General features: G+C 43.2%; 1 protein-coding gene across 1 annotated transcript in view; it reads left to right on the top strand.

Annotated features, from left to right (window-relative positions):
• Positions 1-1,516: 1,516 nt before the first annotated feature.
• Positions 1,517-26,216, top strand: part of LOC138293098 (complement factor H-like) — a 595,692-nt gene continuing 570,992 nt past the window's right edge. Inside the window, exon 1 of the mRNA XM_069232110.1 lies at positions 1,517-1,691. Within this exon, the coding sequence (XP_069088211.1) occupies positions 1,634-1,691 (58 nt within the window). The 5' untranslated portion in view covers positions 1,517-1,633. The remainder of the gene's footprint in view (positions 1,692-26,216) is intronic.

Below are 26,216 nucleotides of genomic sequence, written 5' to 3'. Positions count from 1 at the left end.
AAATTAGTTAAACAGAAAAATCAATAATTAGACACACCATGACCTTTCAGTCATGAATAACTACACCTGCTTATTAAAGGTTAATGAGTTTATTTCCCTATATTAACAAAGCTAGCACAATATAAGTAAGTCTCAAAATCAAATGGTATACATATACGAACTTTACTAGCTGTCCATAACGGCGGAAGAAACGCAATCTATGCAAAATTTGGATTATAATGCACTCGGTTATAGCAATGCAAATCACTAATAAGAGTAACTGAATTTGACTAATTGCATACATTGGTCAGCAGAACAAGGTTTCAATTCAGCATGGTGCATCAAGTGAATACCTCAACTATCCTCTGATTAGCATTGGCATGTGGGGCTTCATGCAAAAGAATTTAATCAACATGAATTTAGAAAACTTCTAGCTTAGGCTCAGTCAAAATAAGCAGTTGGTACCTAAGAAGGAAAATACAATGAATAATACACTTATCCTTTCATAATTACCAAATACAATCAGCACTCAAGGTAAGTCTTCGTCCTTCAGGTACCGGTTCGATCAGCATGGGACAGATTTCAAAGGGGGCAAAGTTTAAGTCAAGTTTTCCTTGCAGCAGCAAGGGAAAAAGGGCAAAAGTTATCGTAAGGGAAGACGGGGTAAAGTTAAAGTTAAAGTCTCTAGGGTGAGAATTCTTTAAAGTCTCTCTCTCTGGAATAGAGAAAAACATCAGAGTGTCATCAAAATGGCTTCTTGATCTGGCTTCAAAATGGCATCAAAGAAAATGTCTGACTTCTCTTTGTCCGGTGGGTTTAAGTAAGAAAACGTTCCAAATTCTTCAGGGTCTTCCATTGGAGGGTCCGTGGGGTGGTTTCTCTTTGACCAATGAGTAGTTTTCTCTTAGTACTCATCTATGCATAACCTGTCCTTGGAGTTTTGGAACACAAGTAGCAACAAAGTTGGCAATTAATTCTGTATCAGTGTCTTTATTGTCTACACCTGCAGAAACTGACCTTGCTTCAAAGGGGACGAAACTTGCCTACCACCAACTTTAAAATAAGTGTGTTAGTCATTCTACTGGAAAAATACAGCTTTAAAGGTATAAACCACATCTTTGTTAATACAAGTGAAAACCACCCAGTTAAAATTGTGACCAGGCGACTAGGCCAAAGCCTCTGCTAAATTTAAGCTAAACATATAACAGTTTCACGAGAAAATCATAGAATAAAGCTGCAATTATGACGGATTACTACATTGTCGATTTTTCATGATTAATTAAGCTTGTTTATAATAATGGCGAACCACTTCGTGGGCACATTTTTCTACATACATTATTTTTCTTTGCTAAAATCAAATTGTCTTATACGATTTTGTTACATGATATATGAATATTTGTTAGTCTCTCTTTTCTTGCTTCATCAAAAGCCAAGTGACCTCGGCACACAGCAGGAAGGCGGGATTCAGCTGCTCTGACCGCCCACATAGCAAAGTTTGCATAACCTCTCCCACCTGTATGTTGCAACTGAATTCCCTAGAACTGCAGCATCTTGTACAGCGGCTTAAAAACGAAAGCCAGCCTGTGTTTAAAACCACTTTGGGCAAAGAGCCGGAGAAGTTGGTGCGAGCGGACTAGTCTGTTCCGGCTTCGTTATGAAGACGCTGGGATGTTCCGTCCTTCTGATACTGTGGGCCTGCTGCAGTGCGCAAGGTAAGATGAAGTAAGCCAACCTCACGTGACAGGAATGCTGGACCGAGTATGGGGGGCCTCGGTCCCCAAAAAATAGAGTTGGTGCTCACATCGAGAAATTAAGCGACGATTCTCACACTCGCTGGAAACATACATCAGACATCGGCATGCTACGCTTTTGTTCAAGTGCTCCTAGCTACACCCATCTTCCTACTGCATTTGTTTATTTATTTTTAATTTCTCATTGTCCGTCATAGGTTTTTAAAAAACGGTTATGCAAGGCAACCCGTATTAATAAAGCCTAACATACATTTGTCAGCAGCATTTAAAAGGAAAAGCGGAATCCATTTCTGTTGAATAGCTTATGTGACGTAACATCGATGAGGGATGAAATTTGTTGCTCTTTCTCGTGACGTCATGTTACTAATTACCAACAAAATGACCACTTCTATGTCTTCGGCCGCCTTCCGTGGATCTGTGCCGACAGAGAGGTTGACGGTTAAATCAGAGGCATTTGCAAGAAGCAATGCTGCCAGAAAACTTCACTCTGTTCCATCGCAAGTGATGTTGCGTTTTTATATTAGGCACTGAGGGTCACCTGTATTACTAATATCAGAATGTTGCTTTGTTTATGCGACAGACCGAGGCTTCAGCTGTGTTACTAATTTCAGAATGTTTTAGTATTATCCATCCTATCTTTAATGTAACTTAGCCCTGTGTTCGAGATGACAAGGAGAAAAATGCATAGCGCCTCACTTGCCTGAATTTGCCTTTACATTTTATGACTTCTGCTGGAATATGTGGAAATGTTTAGATAATTTTACTGCTTATATGGTTTAACTATACCATTTGTAAACTATAATGATAAACAAATGCCTTAGACTACCAAGTTAAGGTACCAGGAACTGTGCGGGAGAGGAAAAAATGTCTCGTAAAAGTATGCCCCAGAGACATTTTTTTCTCTTCCGCCCTTTCAAAACATTTCTGGAAATCAGCGAGAACTGTGCAGGTAACAGGACGCACCAGTTCATTTCCAAAAGACCTCTGCTAGCTGCTGGGGAGTTTTGCGTAATAACTACAGGAAACAATGCGTCTCTGGTTATTCCCCCAAACTCTAAGACAAGTTTAACATATGTCTGAAAGGGTTGTTTGAAAAGTCAGTGTTTTTATCTGGATACTTCTCAGAGGGGTCACTGTAAAGAGCATTTAAATAACCAGTTGTTGCCATTGTCTCGGTCTGACAACGGTTTCCTTGGTTATAATGTGTAGGCCAATCATTCTTTGTCCTTTCTGACGTTGTTAAAAGCGTTGTAGTGCCATAAACGTTTGACAAAACATAGTTATGTTTTTTTTTTAACTCTCCCATTTGGGAATTAGAAAGCCCCACGTGCTGTGGGGGGTTTGCAGAATTAATATTATACCAGAGAAGTGCCATGCATCTGATAAATCTTCAACTTATTGAAGTTGAGAGGTTAGTTTGTTCTAACACCTTTGTGATTTGCTTGTGAGAAAAGTTTCACGCTATATTTGTTGCTGGATATCTTTTCTGCACGTGAATTCTTTGACAAAACGAAGATTTTGGGCCTTTTTTCGTCTTTTGTCTAACATCCTGGACCACGCATGGTGCTCATCACTGCCAGTGGGAACCCTTCAGGGATACTGTGGCCATGAGCATGTCCTTGCCTGGCCAAAGTCCTGGGCGAAGCAGACTGGGGAACCCTTCCTGTGGTCTGAGTATCCTGCCTCTGCATAGCCAAGGTCGCTTTTCAATGAGTTCCGTCTGTAGATGTAACAGTTTCATGACATGGCCATCATGAAATAAAGTTTGGAAATTGAGCTGAGTAGTGAAGAGTCACAGGGCTAGTATTGTTTTTTTCAAAGAGTTTCCTGAATATGACCTCATCTTCAGAATTTGAAACAAAGGAATGCGCTAATTGACCCCGGGGAGGTTTGGAGTGAGCAGGAGCAGATTCAATGTTATCACTGTTGTTTTTTTGATCTTTAAATCATCTCGCCAGTTGGCGAAGACAGCCAGAAGAAGAAGCTGTTGCATAACTAATGAGACATGGCCTAGGTATGATTGCATTTCAAAACCCATTTTTTTGGAAATCTTGATGACCACTGTTGGTTTGATCTCACTTCCACCATTGGATTCGATTTTCCTCTAAGCCTAGGATAAATTCACCATAGGGTCAAATAAATGTATTACTGCCAGTAAGTTCCAGTTAAGCTAGGATTCTGCGGAGCATTGTACACTGGTGCATGAAAGCTAGAGGAATGCCAAGAGCAAAACAGAGAGCCCATCATGGAAGTGGACATGAATAAACACAGCATAACCCAAAACTTTGGTCTGGTGGGACTATCTTGCTGAAAAGTATTGGGGTAAAAATAAGGAATCATACTGGACCATGCAGGACTGACCCTACCATGGTGCGACCAGAGCAGCCTCACTTGGCGCTGACGTCTAGGTGTGTCATGTTTAGAAATAGCATTGATTTGTAAAAAAAACTGCTGCAGTGTTCCTTGTGTGCCCAGCAGTTTTCAGGCAACAATAAAAATGTCAAAATAACTCTGATTATTAATGTTCCTGCTGAAGAGAGGGAGTATTGTGTAGGAACAGTTTCCATTCATGATAAAGTAGTGCAGAGGGTTAATATGCCTGCTGCAAAGACCGTGTACCACGTACGTCACCGAACTCACTCATAGCTCCGAGCGATCCACATAAAATACGTCACTGTATTTTATGCGGATCGCTCAGTAGGTTACTGCTTTTGTCACAGAGATCCTTTTGTAACTTGCAGTTCATAAGTGACAATCTGGATACAGCACAATGAGCTATGAACTGTCATTGAAGAGCTGCATGCAAACTCCATGGTGTAGGGTAGGACAGGGCTGACTTTACTGCTGGTGGCGCCCATGCGACAGTCTTTTTTGGTGCTCCACACCACCTCCTCGAATCCACTCATTACCACCCGGCAAAAGTTATCCTCATCTCTCCATAGCCCCCCTTTCCATTACATTCATTTGTTTTAAATCACTTGTAATAGCTTGCTTTACTAATCCACTTAGCTATCCACATGCAGTTCTGTGCTTTGCAGCAGGCATATTAACCGACTCTGCTTCTTTATGGCGCATCAAAGCTGCCGCTAGACAACATTTCTGTCTCTCTCCCTAGCAGGAATGTTAGTTACAAGAGGTATCTTGACATTTTAATTGTTTCCTGAAGGCTGGAGGTACAAGGAACCTTTCAGCAGGCGCTTTTAAATCACAAGTTTCGAAAGTGATTGCTAACCACTGCTCCCCTAAGGTCAGCACTCCCCAATTCAGGTAAGCACCCAGTGCGGCCGCACTGCTCGCACCGCCCTAAAGTCAGCCCTGGTTAGAACATTGGTTTTCCACAGTCTTTCATTATCCTACTGTTGATAAAAAAAGAGTTCAATGGGGTAGAAATACATTCTTATTAGTAAAGCCAGCCCCAACCACTGTGGTACGTTGTGGACTTTGTGCTTCTCCAGACCAAACATTCTTAAAATCTACTGCCTGCTTGTATAAATGACATATAACTCCTATACCTTGTAATCCTCATTGGTTTGTGTAACATTTCCAATAGACTGATTTTCACATGTTCTATTCACTGGCTTTTGGAGCATGGTACTTAGGGAATTTGTGCAGGAGGGGGTTTCTAGGAGTGGGGCCGCCAACAAAGATAATCGCACTGGGTGCCGCCAGCACTAAAGCCAACCCTGGGACCATGCATATATATGGTGGAGTTTACAGGGTGTACAGCTGTATACAAACAGGGAAGAGGTACAACCCTTTAGGGTGTACTCTTTTGGCTTATTCTACGGAACTTGTTTCTTAAGAAACTAGGAAGGAGTAGTCATGGGTTTAGGATTTTCCCTAATAAGCGCCCACTTTTATGTTTTGGATAGTTTAAGCAAAATTGAAAGCAGTGGGCCTGACTCACAAAGGTATTTCCGTGTAGTAAAGTTAGGAGTGCGAGACTCCGCACTCGCGGCAGAATCTCCGCACTGCAGTTCGCAGTACGGAGATTTCATCCCAAATGCAGAGACTCCGCATTCATAACTTTATCACTTGTAAATACCTTTTGTGAGTCAGGCCCAATATCTTTATCTACAACGTCTCTCTTATTCGGGTAATCAGTTGAACAGTCGCAGACGCCCTTCTTCCTAGGTGAATTCGATCTGGTTGATTTAGTCAATAAGCTTTGAAAGTAATGCGGTTTTGGAGGATGAATACCATACAAGTAAATTATATGGTGAAATAAATACAAATGGAGAACGTAATACACTCTAATGTGAAGCAGGACTGAAACAATGCTTTGGCCATCACCCCAAAGCCCGTGAACTCCAGCATTAACGGGTAGAAAATGTATTCTATTATCTGATCACTCGGTTTTCTCACATGGAAACATCACACTGTAACCGCTGAAAGGAAATGAGATTAAAAAAATGCCAGCCATTGCCCAGGCTTATGCAGTGCTTTGTTTTCCCAACTTCACAATGAAGCAACTTGAAAAAATTGTGAAGAATGAACATCATGGTTTGATATCCTCTTCTCTGTGGGACAGCGTGTTCAGCTCATGTCGCCTGTATTTTCCTCTGAAAATACACTTTGCCTATCACGAGAGCACTCAGAAAATCACAGCAAATAATAGGCAATCATATTTGAAAGTGTGTTTTTTGTTGTTCTGTATTTTAATTCAAACGTGTACATTCAGACTTCCTGCAGTTTTGCGGATGTGTCCAGTTTAGTGACTTTCATGAGGTAGCCGAAGTCTTCTAATAAAAACGTGGGTAGAAATAATAGTACAAAAAGTAGGCTTTTGAGGGAAAGATCGCAAAAACGTTTGTGGAAAATTTCATCCAGTGACAAAGTTGTGCAAATTCCACGCACCTTCCAGGGTCTACAGCAGTTACCAAATATCAAACATAATTATTTCGATCCATTTTCTTTTTGCTTAATTGGGAGGTACTTGCTTCTTCATGGCGGAAAATAAACACAGATGTCTGACGAAGCTGTATAATTAGTGATATGTGTATGTCCTATTAGGCACCTAGAAAGCAATGGACAAACACAGCTCTACATCTCTATGGTATGGGAATTTTCATTGGGTTATGTTTTCTTGTCTTCAGGCTATCAATCTCAGCTCTCAGAACCAGCACTCAAAAGCAAATGTTTTGCTGATACGCACTTCTTAACGCTTTCCATACAGAAGAAAGCACACATGGTGGTAGGCAGCATTGTCACGCTCATCACTGAGACATCACCATTAGCGCTGTCTATGTGATCTCATTGTATGGAGAATTTCAGAGACGTATTATATTGTATAAGGATCACTTTAGGATTGCATAGGCATCCGTGGAAGGACATCTTCCGCTTTGAATATGAGGGCCATGCAGGTTTTCTGCCCCTTGGTAAAGACACTATGGCGGTCATTTTGACCGCAGCGGGCGGCGGTCGCCGCCCGCCATGCGGTTACCGCCGAATGACCGCACCGCGGTCAAAAGACCACGGCGGTCATTCTGGCTTTCCCGCTGGGCCGGCGGGTGACCGCCAAAAGCCCGCCCGCCGGCCCAGCGGGAAAACCCCCTCAACAATGAAGCTGGCTCCGAATGGAGCCGGCGGAGTTGAGATGGTGCGACGGGTGCAGTGGCACCCGTCGCGATTTTCAGTGTCTGCCAAGCAGACACTGAAAATCTTTATGGGGCCCTGTTAGGGGGCCCCTGCAGTGCCCATGCCAGTGGCATGGGCACTGCAGGGGCCCCCAGGGGCCCCACGACACCCGTTCCCGCCATCCTGCTCCTGGCGGTAAAAACCGCCAGGAACGGGGTGGCGGGAAGGGGGTCGGAATCCCCATGGCGGCGCTGCTTGCAGCGCCGCCGCGGAGGATTCCCTGGGGCAGGGGAAAACCGGCGGGAAACCGCCGGTTTCCCTTTTCTGACCGCGGCTTTACCGCCGCGGTCAGAATATCCCCAGAAGCACCGCCAGCCTGTTGCCGGTGCTTCCGCGGTCGTTGGCCCTGGCGGTGGCGGTCAGAATGACCCCCTATGTGTTGAGTAGTAGCTCCACATCATTCTGGGGTGTCACTGATGTCCTCTCTGAAAGACAAACTTAAGCTGCAAAGTCCAGACAACTGACACCTCTGTCACCAATACATTTCTTGTTAAATTCTATGTGTAAATTTACTATTGAGTAGGGCTTGGCATACTGCAACTTCAAATGTAATGGCTACAGGTGTAGGGGACTTTTCTACTCTGCTATGCATCAACAATATTGGACTAGGTGCCCAGGAATCAGAAAGCTAGCCCCAACCATTGCAACCAGTCTTAAAATAGCAGGATAAATTTACGTTTTTATCTCAGTTGGCAAGGCTCAGCTTACCTTCAGCTTCTAATGCCAATAAAAGCAAATCAAAGCTGATATCTTCACACTGCCAAGGGACAGACAGGTGAGACAAAGTGCCCAGGAATCGGGAGGGTTATCCTGAGCCATGGTGAACAGACAATGAATAGTAAGGTGCTTGGTCCAAGGCCAGAGCTCTTGAGTGAACAATGCAGACAAAGGCTCTGCTGTGCTAGAGCAAACGATGAATGAGCAATACAGGTAAAGGCTTTGTTCTGCAATGTCCAACAGATCCAATCAACATTTCATGCTGGTTGGAGCAGCACGATGTAGCGCTCAACAAATATCATGTTCATTCAGCTGGATTAAAACTTGAAAATGCAAATTCAGACTCGGGCTCCTCTCCACGCACCTTCGCTTCCTTTTTTATGATGATGTCTCTTTTGTAGTTTGGATGAGTGAAGAGGGGGAAAAACACAGCCGGTTTAATTAAACAGCTTTTCAGGCGGTTATAAAGGTCTCCAGGTACTTTTTAATGGTGAAAGGAGCAAATAAATAGGGGCTCCAGGATTTACTCGAGGACTTGTGGCAATGTGTATGTGGAGCGGCGGCCACTGCAGATCTCAAAGGGAGGGAGGGTGGGGCTAGTGACCGGATGAGGAGAATAAAAAAAATATATTTTAAAAAAAGCGAGCACGATTGCGCTTTGCAAAATCTTGAATTAGTTAGCTCTAGATTACTGCCCAGCGAGATCGTGCTGTGTGGAAAATAAAAATAAGAAGTAGTTCAGAAACCATGCAGAAAACATGGAGCCTCATAAGTTTTCAGTAGATGACCTGTGCGCTTGAGAAGGGCTAAACATAGAAAAAGGCATGACGTATGCATGCCTTTCACAAATGAAATCAAGGGAAGTTTAAAAGGCAAGCCCCCGAACAAAGGAAAGTGATGCCGTGACATGGGTGTGGTTTAAAGCTCAAAGGAGAGAACAACAGGTTAGAAGCGCTTGCACGCTTGACCTAAAAAAAAAAATGACGTAGTCGCCTCAGCACTTTCCCTATATTCATGAGTTTCCCACACTTGCTACATAATTCATTCTCTATTGCAAAATTTGAAGATTGTAATGTAATATTTGTAGCTTGAATATATCTAAAGTTATTCAGTTTGCTGCACAAAGGGTGCAACACCACACCTGACTCTTAACTGAGCAGCTCTCAGCTGCTGATGCGTGAATGCAGGTATTTAAACAGATTAATATTTTCTCAGATGGTACATACGCCCCCAATTGATGGACAGAAGGATGTGTGTTTTTTTGTTTGTAGCCAGAATCACAAACGTAAAATAAATGCATGTAGTTCAAACAGTTTGGAAAGTTTGATTCCTTTTTTATGCAATATCCTTTACTACCTTGCTAGACTATTTCATAATAGAGTAAATGCTTCTGCAAGCATTGGGGTGTGAACCAACGGTAAGCCGGAAACAAAAAACTATTTTTGTGACACAACTAAAATGCGCTGAATTATTAAAATAAGTGTAGCCTTGTTGTTGCTGAGTGCAGAATTCTATATATTCTGCCCAATTTCTTTCTCTCTGAAAAGTGGAAAATGCAGTTTTAATAAAAATAGATTTCCTGTGCTCCTATGGAAGATGAACTACTTCGTTGTTGGTAAAAACAACAAGTGACACCCTACTTCGTTGTTGGTGACTGACATCATGAACATGACCTGCTGAGTGTGTGTAGTTGTATCTTTTAAGAAACCAGTGCATCTTTAGCGTTTAGATCCATTTTCTAACTAAATACATTAAAATGGCAAGTTAGCTTGAAAACAATGCCACAGCTGTCTTTTCTGAACATTTTCATAATATTTTGTTTTTATAATATACTAGATAATTTTAATTTCCTTTACACATAATTTGTTTTTTGTTGCTGCATAAATTAGTCACACACCTCCTGTATGATATGGCCAACCTTTGCTGAACAATTCTAGTAGCTCTGTGGTTATGTTACAAAGCAGGAAAATATTGCATATTTGAGAAAGTGTAAGTGGACGCCCATTATAACAGAGATTCATTAAGGGATATCCCATCAAAGAAATGTAAGCCTGGAAGGTCCAGAAACTCACTGCAGCTGGATCGAGAAGGTGGTTGGGGAGCCTTTTTATGTTCTTGAGGCTCAGAACAGGAGACCAGCAAACTATCCCATGGAGTCACTCTGGCGTCAAGGGTTCAAGATGAAATTGCAGGTCCAGTTCTTCCCTAGGCAAGAAGGCAGCAGGTCAGCATAGCAGGGCTGCAGTTCCTGTAGAGCAGCAGTCCATCAGAGTGACAGTTCTGGTAGCAACACAGCAGTCCTTCGTCCTGGCACAGTATCTACAGGCCTACAAGTGTAGTGAAGAGTTGCTGTCTCAGGTCCATCATTTATACCCTAGTTTGCATTTGAAGTGGGAGGAATGATTCTAGAGCTTTCCCTTTGAAAATTTCCTACCTTCCCTGTCCTGACTCCAGGCAGTGGAGGTTTCTCTTTTAGGGCAGAGGAGCATCACCCCCTGCCTAAAATGCCCACCAGGGATGAAAAATAAAATGTTAAAAAGTTAATTTATTACCATTTTATTTTCCATCCTCCAGGCCTGAACTGAGTTCCAGGCCAGGGTGGGGCCATTGTTGCTGGGTGGCAGGAGGGAGCTGTGCAACTATATATAAAGTGTGCATGTCTTTTCGTCCGCCTGTCTTGTGACGGCAAGCCAGACATGCACATTTTAAACCTCTCTAACCCAGCTGTCTTCAGACTGCTGGATTAGAGAAAGCACCGCCTTCCAGTTCTCTTGAAGCAGTTGTGGGCGGCCACTCCCTCCAATCCTGGTGCTGTTGTCATGCTGGTTAGAAGCATGAGAGCAGCGCAAGGATTGCTTAAGGGAATTTGCTGGAGACCAGAGCGAGGGGGATGTTGGATGTCATGCAGCAAGCAAGGTAAGAGTTTTTTTTCTTTTTATTTACGCACACCACTCACCTTGCATGCATGCATGCAGCAACACCACAATTTTCCGTCCCCCGCCACTCTGCTTACATACCAGCTGCCGCTGGCTCCAGACTAACTAGAGGGGTTATGTAGCAGTTTGTGTGGAGACGGGACACAACCTATTCAAATGTAAGGAGGACTGTGCCCGGCTCCTTCCTCCCATCCTGCCATTGATGGCCCAACCAGTCGAACCTGAGCCCCCAATTGTGTGTGGCTGTCTTGGAGGAATAAAACAAAGGTCAACTGTCAACGACACTCTGTCATGTGACAAAGCGCAAGCTACAGGCACTAAGGGCCGTATTTATAGGCCTCTAGGGCTACCGGAGCATCACTTTTAGTGACGCTCCTGTGGCACTAAGCACAGCGCCGTATTTACAAGGTGGCTTTTTGTGGCTTAACTCCACCTTGTAAATACGGCCCCTTCCCACACAGCACTGTGTGTGGAAGGGGCGTGCAATGGGTGTGCCACAGCAACACCCATTGCATTTTGACGCTGCCTCAGATTTATGAAATCTTGTAAACCTGAGGCAACACCAAAATCTAGCGCCACCCCCCTAGGGGTGGCGTAAGTAGGGTGCAACAAGGAGGAATACATTTATTTCTCCTCGTTTTTTGCTTTTTCTATGCGTGTTGCATTCTGCCGCATGCATAGAAAGAGCAAAATACCAGAAATGATTATTTATGTGCAGGAAGGGACACCTTCCCACATATAAACAATCACACTCCTCAACGCAGACATCCTTGCACGATGGTGCAAGGATGCCTGTGTTGGCAGCTAAATTTAGCACCAGAGCAGGGGGAAACACACAGGTGCACTGTATTCACTTAAATTCAGCGCATCCCTGCGTTTCTAAAGTGACACAGCGCGGCACTGCCAATTTTGGCACAGCATCGTTCTGCACCGCTTTTCCTTAAATCTGGCCCTCAATGACTAAGGCAGGAAAATGAGAATGTTCTAAAAGTGGCATTTTCAGAATTATAATTTAAAATCTGACTTCACCATAAGTTATGATTTTTATTGGGATTTCAGAGACACCGATCATGTACTGATTACCTGCTCCCATTTGGAGATCACATTTATGAAATGCAATAAGGCAACTCCAGATTTTTCCTATGGGAGAGATAGGCTTTGCAGTAGTGAAAAACAAATTGAGGAGTTTTTCACTACCAGGACATGTAAAACTTAAAAGTACATGTCCCACTTTTTAATTATCCTGCATCCTGCAATGGGGGCTATCTAGGGCCTACCCTAGTGGTGACATATGTATTAAAAAGGAAATTTTAGGACTGGCAAAAGGTTTACTTTGCCAGGTCGACATGGCAGTTTAAACTGCACACACCAGCTCTGCAATGCCAGGTCTGGCAAGTTTAAAGGGCTGTGAGTGGGTGGTACATGCAGTTCTGCAGACTCTCTAGTCACACAAAGATAGTGGATAGTGACAAACATTCATCCCCAGTCACAGAGCTGAGTTTAATACACTGTTCTTTCGCTCACCACTCCATGTCAGTCCAGCCGCAACTGCCAGACCAGGTCCTCCCTGGACCAGAAACAAGCATCCTGGGACCAGTATTGTAGTACCACTCCTCATAAGCCAGGCTAGCTTGAATCCAATAGGCGCAGTGAGCAAGGGACCCACGTCTAGCAATGACACTGATCATACGGCCATTTCCAACAGAAATCAACAAATACTTCTGCTTAGAATATTCCACTGCATAGGAATACAGGACATTTGCCACTGAAGAAGCATGTTTTGATGAACGATGGTCCATGAAATATCCTTTAGAATACAGCACAACTTCTTCTGACTCAAGAATTTTGACTGAGGGATTGAGCCAAATTATTCAAAATAATTTCTGGATACAACCTCCTGACTTGACCCACTGAGTAAAACTGACCTTTAAAAACCTTTGCAAGGATGAGTGCAATAATGCTAATAATTTGATGTATTCAATCCTCATCTTCATGCCGACTGTGTGGACTCATGGACTGACCTAACTTGGTCCCAAGTCACAAGGACATTTTTATTTTTTCAGCATTAGTACTGCTCCCTTAGGTTTACACTGAAATGCCCTTTCCTATTATTTCCTGTGGGATGGTGGAACAGTTATATTTTCTCTAAATGCCATTTGAACCCTTTTTAATCTTTTTGTGTAACATTTTGAGGGTCATTTACGTACCTTGACTTCTGTACATAATAGAACATCTCACACATCTTTCTGTGAAGGCTTGCCTCTCTGTTTCGGCCAAGCTACTAAATGTGCCCCATTAATATTTTTAGTCCATAATCATTTTATCCCTTTAAAAGCCTTTTGCTAGGCAGTGTGTATTCAGTCATCAAATGAAACTTCTTCTCCCTCACAAAAGTCTTTCAGTGTCCCATCTTGTAGTACAAAAAATTGATAATTAGGAAGTGGAAGTTTTCTTTGTGATGTTTGTTCTTTGTCTTCAGTCGGGGGGAGATGGTTTCTGATAACCATGCGTGTATCTGCTTTGACTCACTCTTGTTAGCAAGTCCCTTCTAGATTCAGTATTTTTATAAGGAGTGAAACATTTATTTAGTTTCAAGAGAATTCACAGTACCCAGAATCAGTAGTTTTAATGGGGTTGAGGGTTTCAGATTCTTCACAGTTCTCCAAACTAGGCCACTGAGCACCGTTGTGCCACCCCATTGATTGTAACAAAGACACATACATGCAAAGAGACTCCTTTCATCTGAGGACAACTCATGCAACAATACAAAATAAATCCTATGAATCTGTGTCCCTCCCCAGGAAAGGTAATTCCCATCCTAACTAGTGCTCTCAAATTCAAAATGTTGCTGTAAAGAACTTAGGTCGTTCCATACACATCTTTTTAATCTCATTGAGGATCATTCTCATTCCCATCGCTTTCAGTTCGAGGAGGATCAGTGCTGGAAGACTATCTCCTGAAATGAGGGTAGAGTGTCTGTGGACATTTCTGAGTTACTGTAAACTGAGAAATAGGAAACACTCAAAACATCATTCTCGACCCAAGTAAACCTCTCACTCCTTCTGTCTGGTTGCAAGAGTGACATCTATTTCTTTAATGTTCAGATACAATGTTTGTATTGGTTATTCTACTGCATTGTGTAGTCTTACACAGAAGTGGCTAAGAGCATCAGAACATTGCCATTGAAAGTGGTATCCAAGAATAGCCTGTAAGAGTGAGCTAAAGGACAGGGAGAAGAAGGTGGTAGAAGAAAGAAACTGTAGGGGGAATGAAGACTAGGCAGCCTTGGTATTAGGCAACTCCAGCAACTGGGCTCCAGTACTTTCAGAATAGATACTGGGTATGGATAGAGATTAGTGGTAGGTGTTTTGATGAACTTGGAACTTTAGTGTCTAGATAAAGGCTTTAGCCCCTTTGCAGCCAAGGAGGTAGCGGTTACGCCCTTGGCTGTGGCGCTCAGGCGCCAAGCATGTAACAGTTACATCCTTGGACCGGCTCATGAGCCTCGCCCCCAGGGCAGGGATGGAAGTGAATCGCTTCCCCTTCAAAAACACACAGTGACGTCTGATGATGTCGCTGACCTCATTAGAGGTCGCCCCCACTGCGCTGGAAGGTAAGCTTCCAGCGCGGATCGGAAGAGAAATGTAAAAGCATTTCTCTTCCGATCACGAGGAGGGGGCGAGAGAGGCATCAAAGTAAAGGGAACTCCTTTCCTTTCATGTCTCTCTCAGCATTTCTGCCACCCGTAAAACGATTGGGCTGCAGAAATGCCTGCTAGAGACCAGAGAGCTTTTTTTTAAATTTACTCATAAGGGAAGTGGCTCCTTGGGCAAGGGCTGCTCCCCTGTGGGGAAAATTATTTCAAGGCCATTTCTGCCCCCAGGGGGTGCAGAAACCTCTAAACACAAGTGATCATTTTTTTTGCTTTATTTTTTTAGAGGTGGGGGTGACCCCTTAGGCAAGGGTCGCTCACCTGGGGGCAAAATTATCTTTAGGCCACTTCTACCACAAGTCAGCCTATTTTTATTAGAAATCTCTAGACACCAGGGATTTTTTTTGTAGGTCAGTTTCACATAAGGGGAGCTACCCCTAATGCAAGGGTCGCTCCCCTGGGGGGGGGGGGCAAATTCATTTTAGGCCATTTTGGCCTATTTTAATTAGGCTGATCTACCAGGGATTTTTATTTTTTTGCATCTATTTCACACAAGAGGAGCGACCCCTTAGGCAAGGGTCGTTCGTCTGGGGGGCAAATTTATTTTAGGCCAGTTCTGCCCCCCTTGGGGGAGGATCAGCCTATTTCTATTAGGCCAATCGGCCCCCAGAGGGGGCAGAAACCAGTTAGGCACCAGGGGTTAGTGTGTATGTGTGTGTTTAGTTTGGGAGGGCAGCCCCTTGGCACGGGTCGCTCCCCATGGGAGCACATTGCTGTTGGCCATATCTGCCTATTTTTGGAAGGCCTGTCTGCCCCCACAGGGGACAGAAAGTTCACCAGAGACCAGGGAAGATTTATTTTTCACAAAAAGAGGGTGGGCTTATGGGCATAGTCCCACTCCAAATAAATGGGGCCAAAGTTGCTCTGCTCACCGGTGGGCAGATGGGGCAATTACCACCGATCCACTTCCTGGGAGGGGGAGTGGCAGAAAGCCTACTAGACGCCAGGGAATTAAATAAAAATATTGGGGTGGTGGCTACCAACCAGTATGGGCATGGTTATGCCCCCACCACAACTGAAGGGGGTAACAGTCTTTCAGCTCTCCCACCACACACTAAAACATCTTATCTCATAGCAAGGAAGAGTACATTTGATTATTTGGGGTTTTGGTTTTACATTTGGGCCATGAGAGCTTGTCTAACTCTCAAAATCATTTCACTTGGAATGGTAAGGGCTACACTTTTTGCACTTTGGGACGCTGCCATCTAGAAAAATCTATGAGACCTAGACACATCTGAAAATTAAACGTCTGGGTGAGTCCAGGGTAGTGTGCTTCACATGCATCCCGCAACATTGTCTAACCGACAATGACCTGCAAAACTTTGCTGGAAATCACACATTTTCCCCACATTTTTGTTTTGGAACCTTCCGGAATCTGCAGGAATCTACAAAATTCCTACCACCCAGCATTGTCGCATCTATACCAATACAAATTCTGTCCCACATAGCCTATAAATGTTTTTTTTTTTTTTTCAAACTGCCCTTTGGACCCGCTTTGGTTCCCCCTCAATTTCGACATGTTTTTGGCTTTTTCCTGTCACAGGCACTTAGCCAACCTACACAAGTGAGGTATCATTTTTACTGGGAGACTGAAGGGAACGTTGGGTGGTAGGAAATTTGGCCCGGTGTGGTGATCCCACACAGAAATGTGGGAAAAATGTGAATTTGAGGATTGCTGAGAATTCTGGGTAAGAAAACACTGGGGGGTTCCACACAGGTCACACCTCCCTGGACTCCCTTGGGTATCTAGTTTTCAGAAATGTTTGGGTTTGATAGATTTCCCTATATGGCTGCTGAGCGCAGGACCAAAAATGCAGGTGCCTCCCACAAAAATAGGTCATTTTGTATTTGATAATTTAGATGTGTCCACATAGTGTTTTGAGGCATTTCCTTTCGCGGGCACTAGGCCTACCCCCACAAGTGAGGTACCATTTTTATTGGGAGACTTCGGGGAATGCTGGTTGGAAGTAAATGTGTGGATTGGTGTCTAGTTTAAAAAAAATGCACAGGTTTGGTAGGTTTCCTTAGGTGCCGGCTGGGCGAGAGGCCAAAATCCACAGATAGGCACTTTGCAAAAAACAGGTTAGTTTTCTCTAGGAAAATGTGCTGTGTCCACGTTGTTTTTTATGGGGCATTTTCTGTTGCAGGCACTAGTCCTACCCACACAAATGAGGTACCATTTTTATTGGGAGACTTGGGGGAATGCTGGGTGGAAGGAAATTCGTGGCTCCTCTTAGATTCCAGAACGTTCTGTCACCGAAATGTGAAGTGAAAAAGTGTTTTGTTTGCCAAATTTTGAGGTTTGCAAAGGATTCTGGGTATCAGAACCTGGAGAGGGCCCCACAGGTCACCCCATTCTGAATTCTCCTAGGTGTCTAGTTTTAAGAAATGTCCAGGTTTGGCAGGTTTTCTTAGGTGCCAGCTGAGTTAGAGTCCAAAATCCACAGCTAGACATTTTGCACAAAACAGGTCTGTTTTCTTTGGGAAAATGTGATGTGTCCATGTTGCATTTCCTGTCCTGGGTATTAGGCCTACCCACACAAGTGAGGTACCATTTTTATCAGGGGGCATGGGGGAACACAGAATAGAAGAACAAGTTATTGCCCCTTGTCTCTCTCTACATTTTCTCCTTCCAAAATATGAGACAGTGTGTAAAAAAGACGTCTGTATGAGAAATGCCCTGTAATTCACATGCTGGTATGGGGACCCTGGAATCCAGAGATGTGCAAAATACCCACTGCTTCTCAACACCTTATCTAGTGCCCAATTAGGAAATACAAAGGTTTCCTTGATACCTGTTTCTCACTCTTTATATTTAACCAAATGAATTGCTGCATACCCGGTATACAATGAAAACCCATTACAAGTTGCAGTTCATTTATTGGCTCTGGGTACCTAGGGTTCTTGATGAACCCTCAAGCTCTATATGCCCCCAAAACAGAAGAGTCCAGCAGACTTAACGGTATATTGCTTTTGAAAATCTGACATGGCAGGAAAAAGTTACAAAGTAAAACGTCGAGAAAATGGCCATTTTTTTCACCTCAATTTCAATATGTTTTTATTTTAGCTGTTATTTTCTGTAGGATCTACACAAATGACCCCTTGCTGAATTCAGAATTTTATCTACTTTTCAGAAATGTTTAGTTGTCCAGGATCCAGCATTGATTTCACACCCATTTCAGTCACTAACTGGAAGGAGGCTAAAAGCATAAACTATAGTAAAAATGGGGTATGTCCCAGTAAAATGCCAAAATTGTGTTGAAAAATGTGGTTTTCTTATTCATGTCTGCCTGTTCCTGAAAGCTGGGAAGATGGGGATTTTAGCACTGTAAATTCTTTGTTGATGCCATTTTCAGGGGAAAAAACACAAGCCTTCTTCTGTAGCCCTTTTCCCCCATTTTACTTAAAATTACATTTTTGCCGTATTTTGACAAATTTCTTGGTCTCCTCTGGGGGAACCCACAAACTCTGGGTACCACTAGAATTCCTAGGATGTTGGAAAACAAGGCCGCAAATTTGACGTGGATAGCTTATGTGGACAAAATGTTATGAGGGCCTGAGCGTTAACTGCTCCAAATAGCCAAAAAAAAAACTGCCACCTGAGGGGGAAAAGGCCTTGCAGTGAAGGGGTTAACAAGGTCAAGGTGGTGGTAACTTACAAATTAACAATAGACTAAAGTAGACTAAAGTGGTAGTTGATGTATATGTGACAGTATAAAGGCATGCAAGGTAATGGTTGAAGAAGTCCTAGTCTAAATTCCTGTGCCAAGGTCATAATGAGAATGCATAGTTTCATTAGAGTGTAGGTCCTGGATCACACCTTCATTTTCACTTGTCAAGTTCACATATAGCAGCACCTAGCATAATGCCTGGCAGCACAAATTAGCATACCTACGGGTTCACCACAGTTCTCAACCAAAGGCTATGTGGCTAGAGTAGAGGTTAGGAAGCATGATCCAACATTTCTTCTGGAAGAGTCCCAGTATTTAATAGATATGTAGACAGGGAAATGATTGCAAGAATTGTTCACTAACCCTAAACCATCGTGAAAGCCAGAATGACAAGCAGACGTTCTGTATCACTTTGTAGAATAATCACGGTTCCTACAAAATAAGATTGTTTTTGGGCACTTGCCTGCTTAACAACGATTTGCATTATTGAACCGTAGCTGTAATCCGCGCGTTCTTTGAGCTTTGCTTTAGTGTTGATAAATCGTGTCAACGCAATAGTTTTCTGTTGATGGAAGCAAAATCCAGGCGACATTTTAAAAATCTGCAAAGGTATACAGATCTTGGCGAGAGAGAGCAAAAACTGTGTGTGCATGTGTAGTGACGATTGGCTTGGAGGGCATTTTCTGTTGACCTGTTAAAGGAGGGAAGGCTAAGTACGAAGGCCTTCATGCGGGCCTGTAAGTGGGACTAGTCCTCCCAGGGCTCAGAGATAGCACTTTTTAAACAAGCATTTGCAATGCAACGGGTCTCGCATTTCTCAGTTAGAGCTATTAACAGTTGTATACTCCCAACTGGACTTTTCTTGCCTAATTAAATGGGAAAAAAACATGCGTGATAGCGCTGCTAAACAAGCAAGATCGTGCTGCGAAAAAAGAGAAAAAGTAGTCCACAAACCGGACGAAAAACAGCGAGTCTCATATGTTTTCAGTACTTGGTCGCTGCACTCGAGGAGGACTAACCACTGTAAAAGGCATGACGTATGCATGCCTTCCACTAATAAAAGCAAGCAGATTTTAAAAGGCAAGCCATCGAACCAATGAAAGAAACTGACGTGACATGGACGGGGCTCCGACCCCTTTTCTAAATACTACAGTGCCTCGCAAGCAATGCGCTTGTGCAAGCGCATGCTACGCAGGCTCAACCCTAAAAATGACTATAAACGGTTACATACAGGGTACTATTTTTTTGTCTTATTCTTTTGAAGTCAGAAAACAAGTAGCAATTATTTGAGATAAGGGTCCTGATTATGAACGGGGCAGTGTTTTGCGACCCCTGAGTAAACCGCTCTTTGCACAGGGGTGACAAATTCTGAGTTGGAAGGCATTTACTACACCCACCAATTACGAGGTGCTATAAATACCTTAGCCCACCTTAAATTTCAGCAGGTCAAACCTACAGCTACTTAACAGGGAAAAACAGTATTTACCATAATGGTGTGTTAAGTAGCAAAAGCTACATGTTATTGTCAGAACAGGTATTATTTATAGGATTTAATCGGTGCAATATATAGTACACATTCCTCCAAACACACGGAATCCGAGTCAAAGATTAAAAAGCCTTAAGTCAATGATGCAGTCCGTATTTCATATCTTATAGTTCATCTTGCATCCCCTAAGGCTTTTTTTAAGTCTGGCATTAAACAAGACCTTTTGATTTTACTAAAAGTATATATACACTTATAGAAGCTTTCAATCAGCTCTCTTCATCCATTGCTTTTTATGTGTCATTACATATGTGTTCTGCCCACTACAGCATTACGCATGGAGCAATGGATTAACTCAAAATAGTAATTACCTAATGCTCTTCCACAAACAAAATAAGCATTGACAAAGCCAAAAGGCTGGCAGGCATCACCAAAACTATTGGCTTTGCCAGTACTTGTTTCTAGATGTGTTTTGTATAAAGTTTAGTTTTTCATACAACATAGGAGTTTGCATAGCGTATTCTGTGAATGAGCCGCCTGTAGGTGTCAAGGTGAGTTCAGGTTGTATATGGGTGTTAACAATGAAGCACATTTGATAGCTCTAAAGTTGAGGTTGAAGTTTGTACATTTTTCTCACAGCCCCCATCTCTTCCACAGCCTCTCTGCAGACCCAACAAAGCGATAGTCACATATGAAACATTTGTAGTCGCTATTCTATGAGAAAGTGTGTATAGGAAGTATGGATGGCTATTGAAGGAAAGGCTTAACCAAAGAAAAGGAAGTGTTGTGTTTACTGGTGAGGATGATAGGTGGCATAATTAAGCCCATGCAGATGCACAGAGTGAATACAGTGTTGCTGAAGAAGAAGATACAGTGTTAAACATGAAGAAGGAGGGATTTCAGAAAGACTTTGGGAGGAAAGGGGTGTGAGTGATTAACATAGAGTGGAAGATTGCAGAGAAAAGTTATTTGTAGGAGATAACAGGAGTAACTTAGATACTTAGGCAACCACTCATTATACCTTAGATATTTTAAATGATTTATTCACAATCACCTATTTTAAGAATTAAAACGTATACAATATTAATTCTCAACCTTAGATTGTTACTCTTCTATCCAGGGCCGGACTGGCTGTACAGGAAGCCAAGCGTTTCCCCAGTGGGCTGGAGGCCAGGGCAGGGGGCGATTTTTTTGTGTGTTTTTTTTTCACCTTCTAGGACCACTCTCACTAAAGGCTTGGATAGGACACAGTAATTCTAGCAGCCACTGCAATGAAAATACAAGTTTCAGTGCAGCAGAACGTAGCTGCCTGAGACTGACAGCACTGGCAGCTCTTGCAGCCTATCAGCACAGTGCCCAGTCAGTGAGAAGCTCTGAGAACAGGTCTTTGTCTCGGAAGTTGCCACCTAGCTTTCAATCAATCAATCAATCAGTATTTATAAAGTGCAGCTACTCACCCGTGAGATTCTCATAGCGCTGGGGGATAGGGGCCTCATCTGAAGAGTCACATCTTGAGGTTCTTCCTGAAGATGGTGAGCGATGGGCTTTGTCTGAGGTGCAGGGGGAGGTTGTTCCAGCTCTTCGCTGCAGTGTAGGTAAAAGATCGTCCTCCGGCGGTGGTTTTGCGGATGTGAGGGACGGTGGCCAAGGCCATCTGGGTGGAGAAGAGGGATCTGGCGGGGTGTGGAAGGAGACGCGGTGGTTCAGGTAGGCTGGCCCTGCATTGTGTATGGTCTTGTATGTGTGGGTGAGAAGATTGAAGGTGATTCACTTCTCGACCGGCAGCCAGTGGAGGTTCCTCAGGTGTTTGGAGATGTGTTCTCGGTTAGGGAGGTCCAGAATGAGTCTGGCGGCAGCGTTCTGGATGAGTTGAAGTTTTTTGATGTTCCTAGTTGAGGTTCCGGCGTAAAGGGCTTAGCCATAGTCAAGCTTGCTCGTGACTAAGGCATGGGTGGCTGTCTTACGACAGTCTTCTGGGATCCATCTGAAGATCTTCCGGAGGTTGTGGAGTGTGTGCCAGCAGGAGGAGGTGACAGAGTTTATCTGGCGGGTCACGGATAGGGAGGAGTCGAGGATGATTCCTACGTTGCGGGCGTGCTCGGTCGGCGCGGGGGGGGCACTGAGGGGTGTGGGCCACCATGAGTCGTCCCAAGCTGAGGTGGCGTTTCCGAAGATTATGAGCTCCGTCTTGCTGGAGTTGAGCTTACGGCAGCTTTCTCTCATCCAGGTGGCGACGGCTTCCATTCCTGCGTGAAAGTTCCTTTTGGCCGTGTCCGGGTCTTCGGTGAGGGAAATGATGAGTTGTGTGTCATCGGCATATGACACAATGTTCATACCATGGCTTCTGATGATGGCAGCAAGAGGGTCGATGTATATGTTGAACAGTGTGTTACTCAGTGAGGATCATTGGGGGACTCCGCAGTTGACTCCTGTGGATCTGGAGGTGTAGGGCGGGGTCTGACCCTCTGCGTCCTCCCTGAGAGGAAGGAGTGGATCCATTCCAGGGCTTTTCTATGGATTCCTATCTCGTGGAGTCTGGTGCACAGAGTGCTGTGGGAGACTGTATTGAATGCTGGCTCTGGTTCGGGGTCAGTTCTCACACCTTCACAAAGGAAAATATTCCTTTTGTAACATGCAGGTACAGAGAGTATCTTGCATGATTCTTAATTAAAACTAACTATCTGTTTGAAATGTGAAGCCTTGTGTTCACTGCATTGTGCGTGAGAACTCTACTCTGTAAATGAGCCAAGTACGCCTTTCAGTAAACTCCACATCAATGTGTGTTTGTTAGTCCCTAATTTCCTGCACTCAAAGCAAGAGTAGACACCACTCCTCTCATACAGGCCAATCATGTTGTAGTTAGAGAATAGGAGGAGAGGGATTGGGAGAAGAAATGAGGAGGCAGGAGAAAGGAGTAATGAAGGGGAAAGAGAAGCAAAAATTGTAGTGTATAAGGAATAATGTGTTTCAAAATGCACATGAACACTTTTTCGTCACTTTAAGAAATGAGTGACAAACCTCTCAAACCGGCCATACAGTGGTCTCATGCTTCCCTTCGCTCTCTGTCTATGAAATGAGGAGGCTGGTCTGACAAAATTTGCCAGGGTTGCTTTTTGCTCGCGGTCCAGCCCTGCTTTCTATATGATACACAAATCCTAGAGATGTGCCTTTTTAGGTCAGAAGCGCAAGCGCTTTTGCCTGTTGTTGGTATTGTGGGCTTAACCATGCCCAACTCATGCCCATCACTTTCACTTGTTCTTGGGCTTACAGTTCAAAAATCATTTTGTATAATTAAAACCTTAGTTGACATAACCAAGCTCATTCAAAGTGCCATGGCTGCCCTGAGTACGAACACGAAGGAGAGACACAAAAGGAAAAAGAAGTTCACTCACAGTCAAACATACCGGCAATCGTGCAATTATCCATGCAATAGGGGTAGTCTGCAAAGCAGTAACAAAACCTCCCCAAGGAGGGACAGACGTAAAGCATTTACCAATTTTCATTTTCAATTTATGTGGCAAGAAAAGTCCAGTTAGTAATTTACAACGCCAATAGCTCTATCTGCAGCAAATGCAGATCGATTGCATTGCAAATGATCGTTTTAGTTGTATCTGTTCATTGTTGTGTGATAAGTGTGGATGCACTAACTGAAAACTGAGGTACCAAAATACTTGTTATGTGGCACACAGTGTAACCCTGGACAAAACTTAATTTCCTTTGCAGAGTTATGGGCAAAAATTATGTGAAATGACTCATCATTATGCAATATGCCAGTCTGGCATTTTGAGTTATTTCTTAGCACGGAATGTGTCCTCACATCAGTTTTTAAAATGAGAATGCATTTCCTACTAAAAGAAAGTTCAAACTCATGCATGATGCGAACATCAGCAGTCAGTCCTGTCTGGTTCGTTCATGTTCTGTAGGGTAGGATTTTAACCCAAAAGAAATCTCAATTACACAATTACATGATGTGGTGTACAATGGGGCTAATCATGGAAATTTCGAGTAACAATTGTAATGTGCAGTGCCAGAAATTACATCAGATCCAGCCAACCACATTTTTCCTATGCTTGACTCTGTGTCAGTGTCGGGTTTCTATTCCAAACGCTTTTAATCACACTGGTAGTTAAATAGCTCACGCTTATTGAAACATACCTAGTCAAATTTCTTTGGCTACGCCTTTTTTATAGTCTCGTTCTTCATGGCATTTAAAGCAGTGGGTATATGATTAGAATTTATTTCATCTACCGTGACCACAGGTTCTCCATATCATTAAAGTCAATCCCGAGAGAACAAAAACAAGCGCCACTTTTTGCAATTAATTGAACTTTATTGGTGAGTTCAAATACACCCTCTGATAAGTCAAATTCTAAATAATCTAGTTTGCTCACTACCAATTCACAGAATCAGAGAACAAACATCTCTGAGCGGCCACAGACTGGCTGCGAGCAACTGGCACTGACGTTTGGTCAAAATCCATTGGTGGATGCATGGAGACATCCGTTTGTGTTGCCTTGCATTTACAAAGCCACACAGAGCCATGCAAGGTGGCTTTGCGTTGCTTAGTAAATCCCACTAACAAACTTGCTTTGCCTTGTATCACCTTACATGACACAAGGGCAATGCAGGTTCTTTTTAAATCTGGGCCTGTGTGTTTGTTTTTTACACACCACAATTTTTCACTCAAGCTTTGTACCTTGAACATCTAATGCACCAGCATTTAGACTGTACTCGTCGAGGCGATTGAGTGAGCGATTATACAATGTAAGTGATATAGGGCCAGATGTAGCAATTTCCAATTCGCAAAATCGGATGCAGTATGGTGTCTCAGACACCGACTGCAAGTCGCTATGGGGTCGCAAAGACCCACCTCATTAATATTAATGAGGTGGGTCACATTTTGCGACCCCATAGCGAGTCCCTGCACTCACAGGGATGGTGGCCTGCTGAAGTCAGCAGACCTCCATGTCTGTGGCTGCTTTTTAAATAAAGCAGTTTAAAAAAAAAAAATTGCAGCCCGATTTCCTTAAAGGAAAACGAGTTGCAAATTTAAAAAAAATAACGAAACCTTTTGGTTTCGGTTTTTCAGAGTAGGTAGTGGTCCATTGAACCACTGCCTGCCTTGGGGACCCCTTCCCTTTTGCGAATGGGTTACCACCAGTGTGACACTGGTGTTAACTGCGAATTGCTTTGCGACCGCATTCGTGGTCACAAAGCAATTTAGCATAGCGATGCGAGTCGCAAATAGGAAGGGAACACCCCTTTCTATTTGCGAGTCGCATTCACAATTTGCGAGTCAGTACCGACTCGCAAATTGTGAATGTGCATCGCAAAAGGCATTTTGCATGGCACAAACTGCGATTTTCGCAGTTTGCACCATGCAAAATGCTTTCTACATCTGGCCCATAGTTACCTCTGCTGTTCCAAATTGGGTATTGCAAGTAAACACATATTTTAGTGAATTTAAAATGAATTTGGTTTTCCTCCTCGTTGCTTTCCTTGTTGCTGCCCTTTATTTGCACAAAACTCCTTCGAAATTTACAATATCATTATCGACCTACACTAACTGCTTATGCCCTTTATAAACAGGGTCAAACACACATTAAAGAGTAATACATCTACCAAAGCAGCTAAAGGAGTAGGCTTGCGCATCAAACGCAGCTTTGCAGTGGATTGTTTCTTTCATGTTGAAAATAATTCAAAAGATAAGATTTGGTGCATTCAAATCCAGATGGAGCAAGTCTTGTGTTGGGTAACCAAGGATCCATCTATATTCACCCATCCATATTCACACTCCCATTCAATGTGTTCATGTGACTGCTCAAGAAGGTTATGGTATGGTACTGAAATATCATCTTCAGAATATCATCTGGCAGCAATATTGAATCATAAATATTGCTTACAAAATATTGCCCCATTGGAGTTAATAAGAGAACATCTACACCCAATTGTACAATAGCCATATTTAGGACACAGTATTTATGTCAGGCGACATTTCTGTCATGATATTCTGACACGCAACCCAGTTCATCTCTCTCTACCTCCTGAAACTATACTTCTCCCCCTGATTATTTGTTTGATTAACAGACACAAACAGCTAGAGTATTTCCATGCTTAGCAGTTGTCCACCCACTCCGACAGGGCTACAACATCTGTGAACGTAAGAGGGCCATAGTCTACTGCAACATAAACAACGTGCACCTACAAAAGTCACAAACAAGCAACATGCATGGAATCGAGGAGAGGCATCCAGATTATGTGTGAATATGGAAAAAAACTCAATCAGGTTACCCTGCTTTGATGGCACTTTGTTGGTTACTAGTGTAATGG

This window comes from Pleurodeles waltl, chromosome 4_2 (assembly GCF_031143425.1).
Source record: "Pleurodeles waltl isolate 20211129_DDA chromosome 4_2, aPleWal1.hap1.20221129, whole genome shotgun sequence".
Classification (NCBI taxonomy): domain Eukaryota; kingdom Metazoa; phylum Chordata; class Amphibia; order Caudata; family Salamandridae; genus Pleurodeles; species Pleurodeles waltl.
The sequence above is the reverse complement of the archived record's forward strand: the minus strand, read 5'-3'. Positions and strand labels throughout refer to the sequence as shown.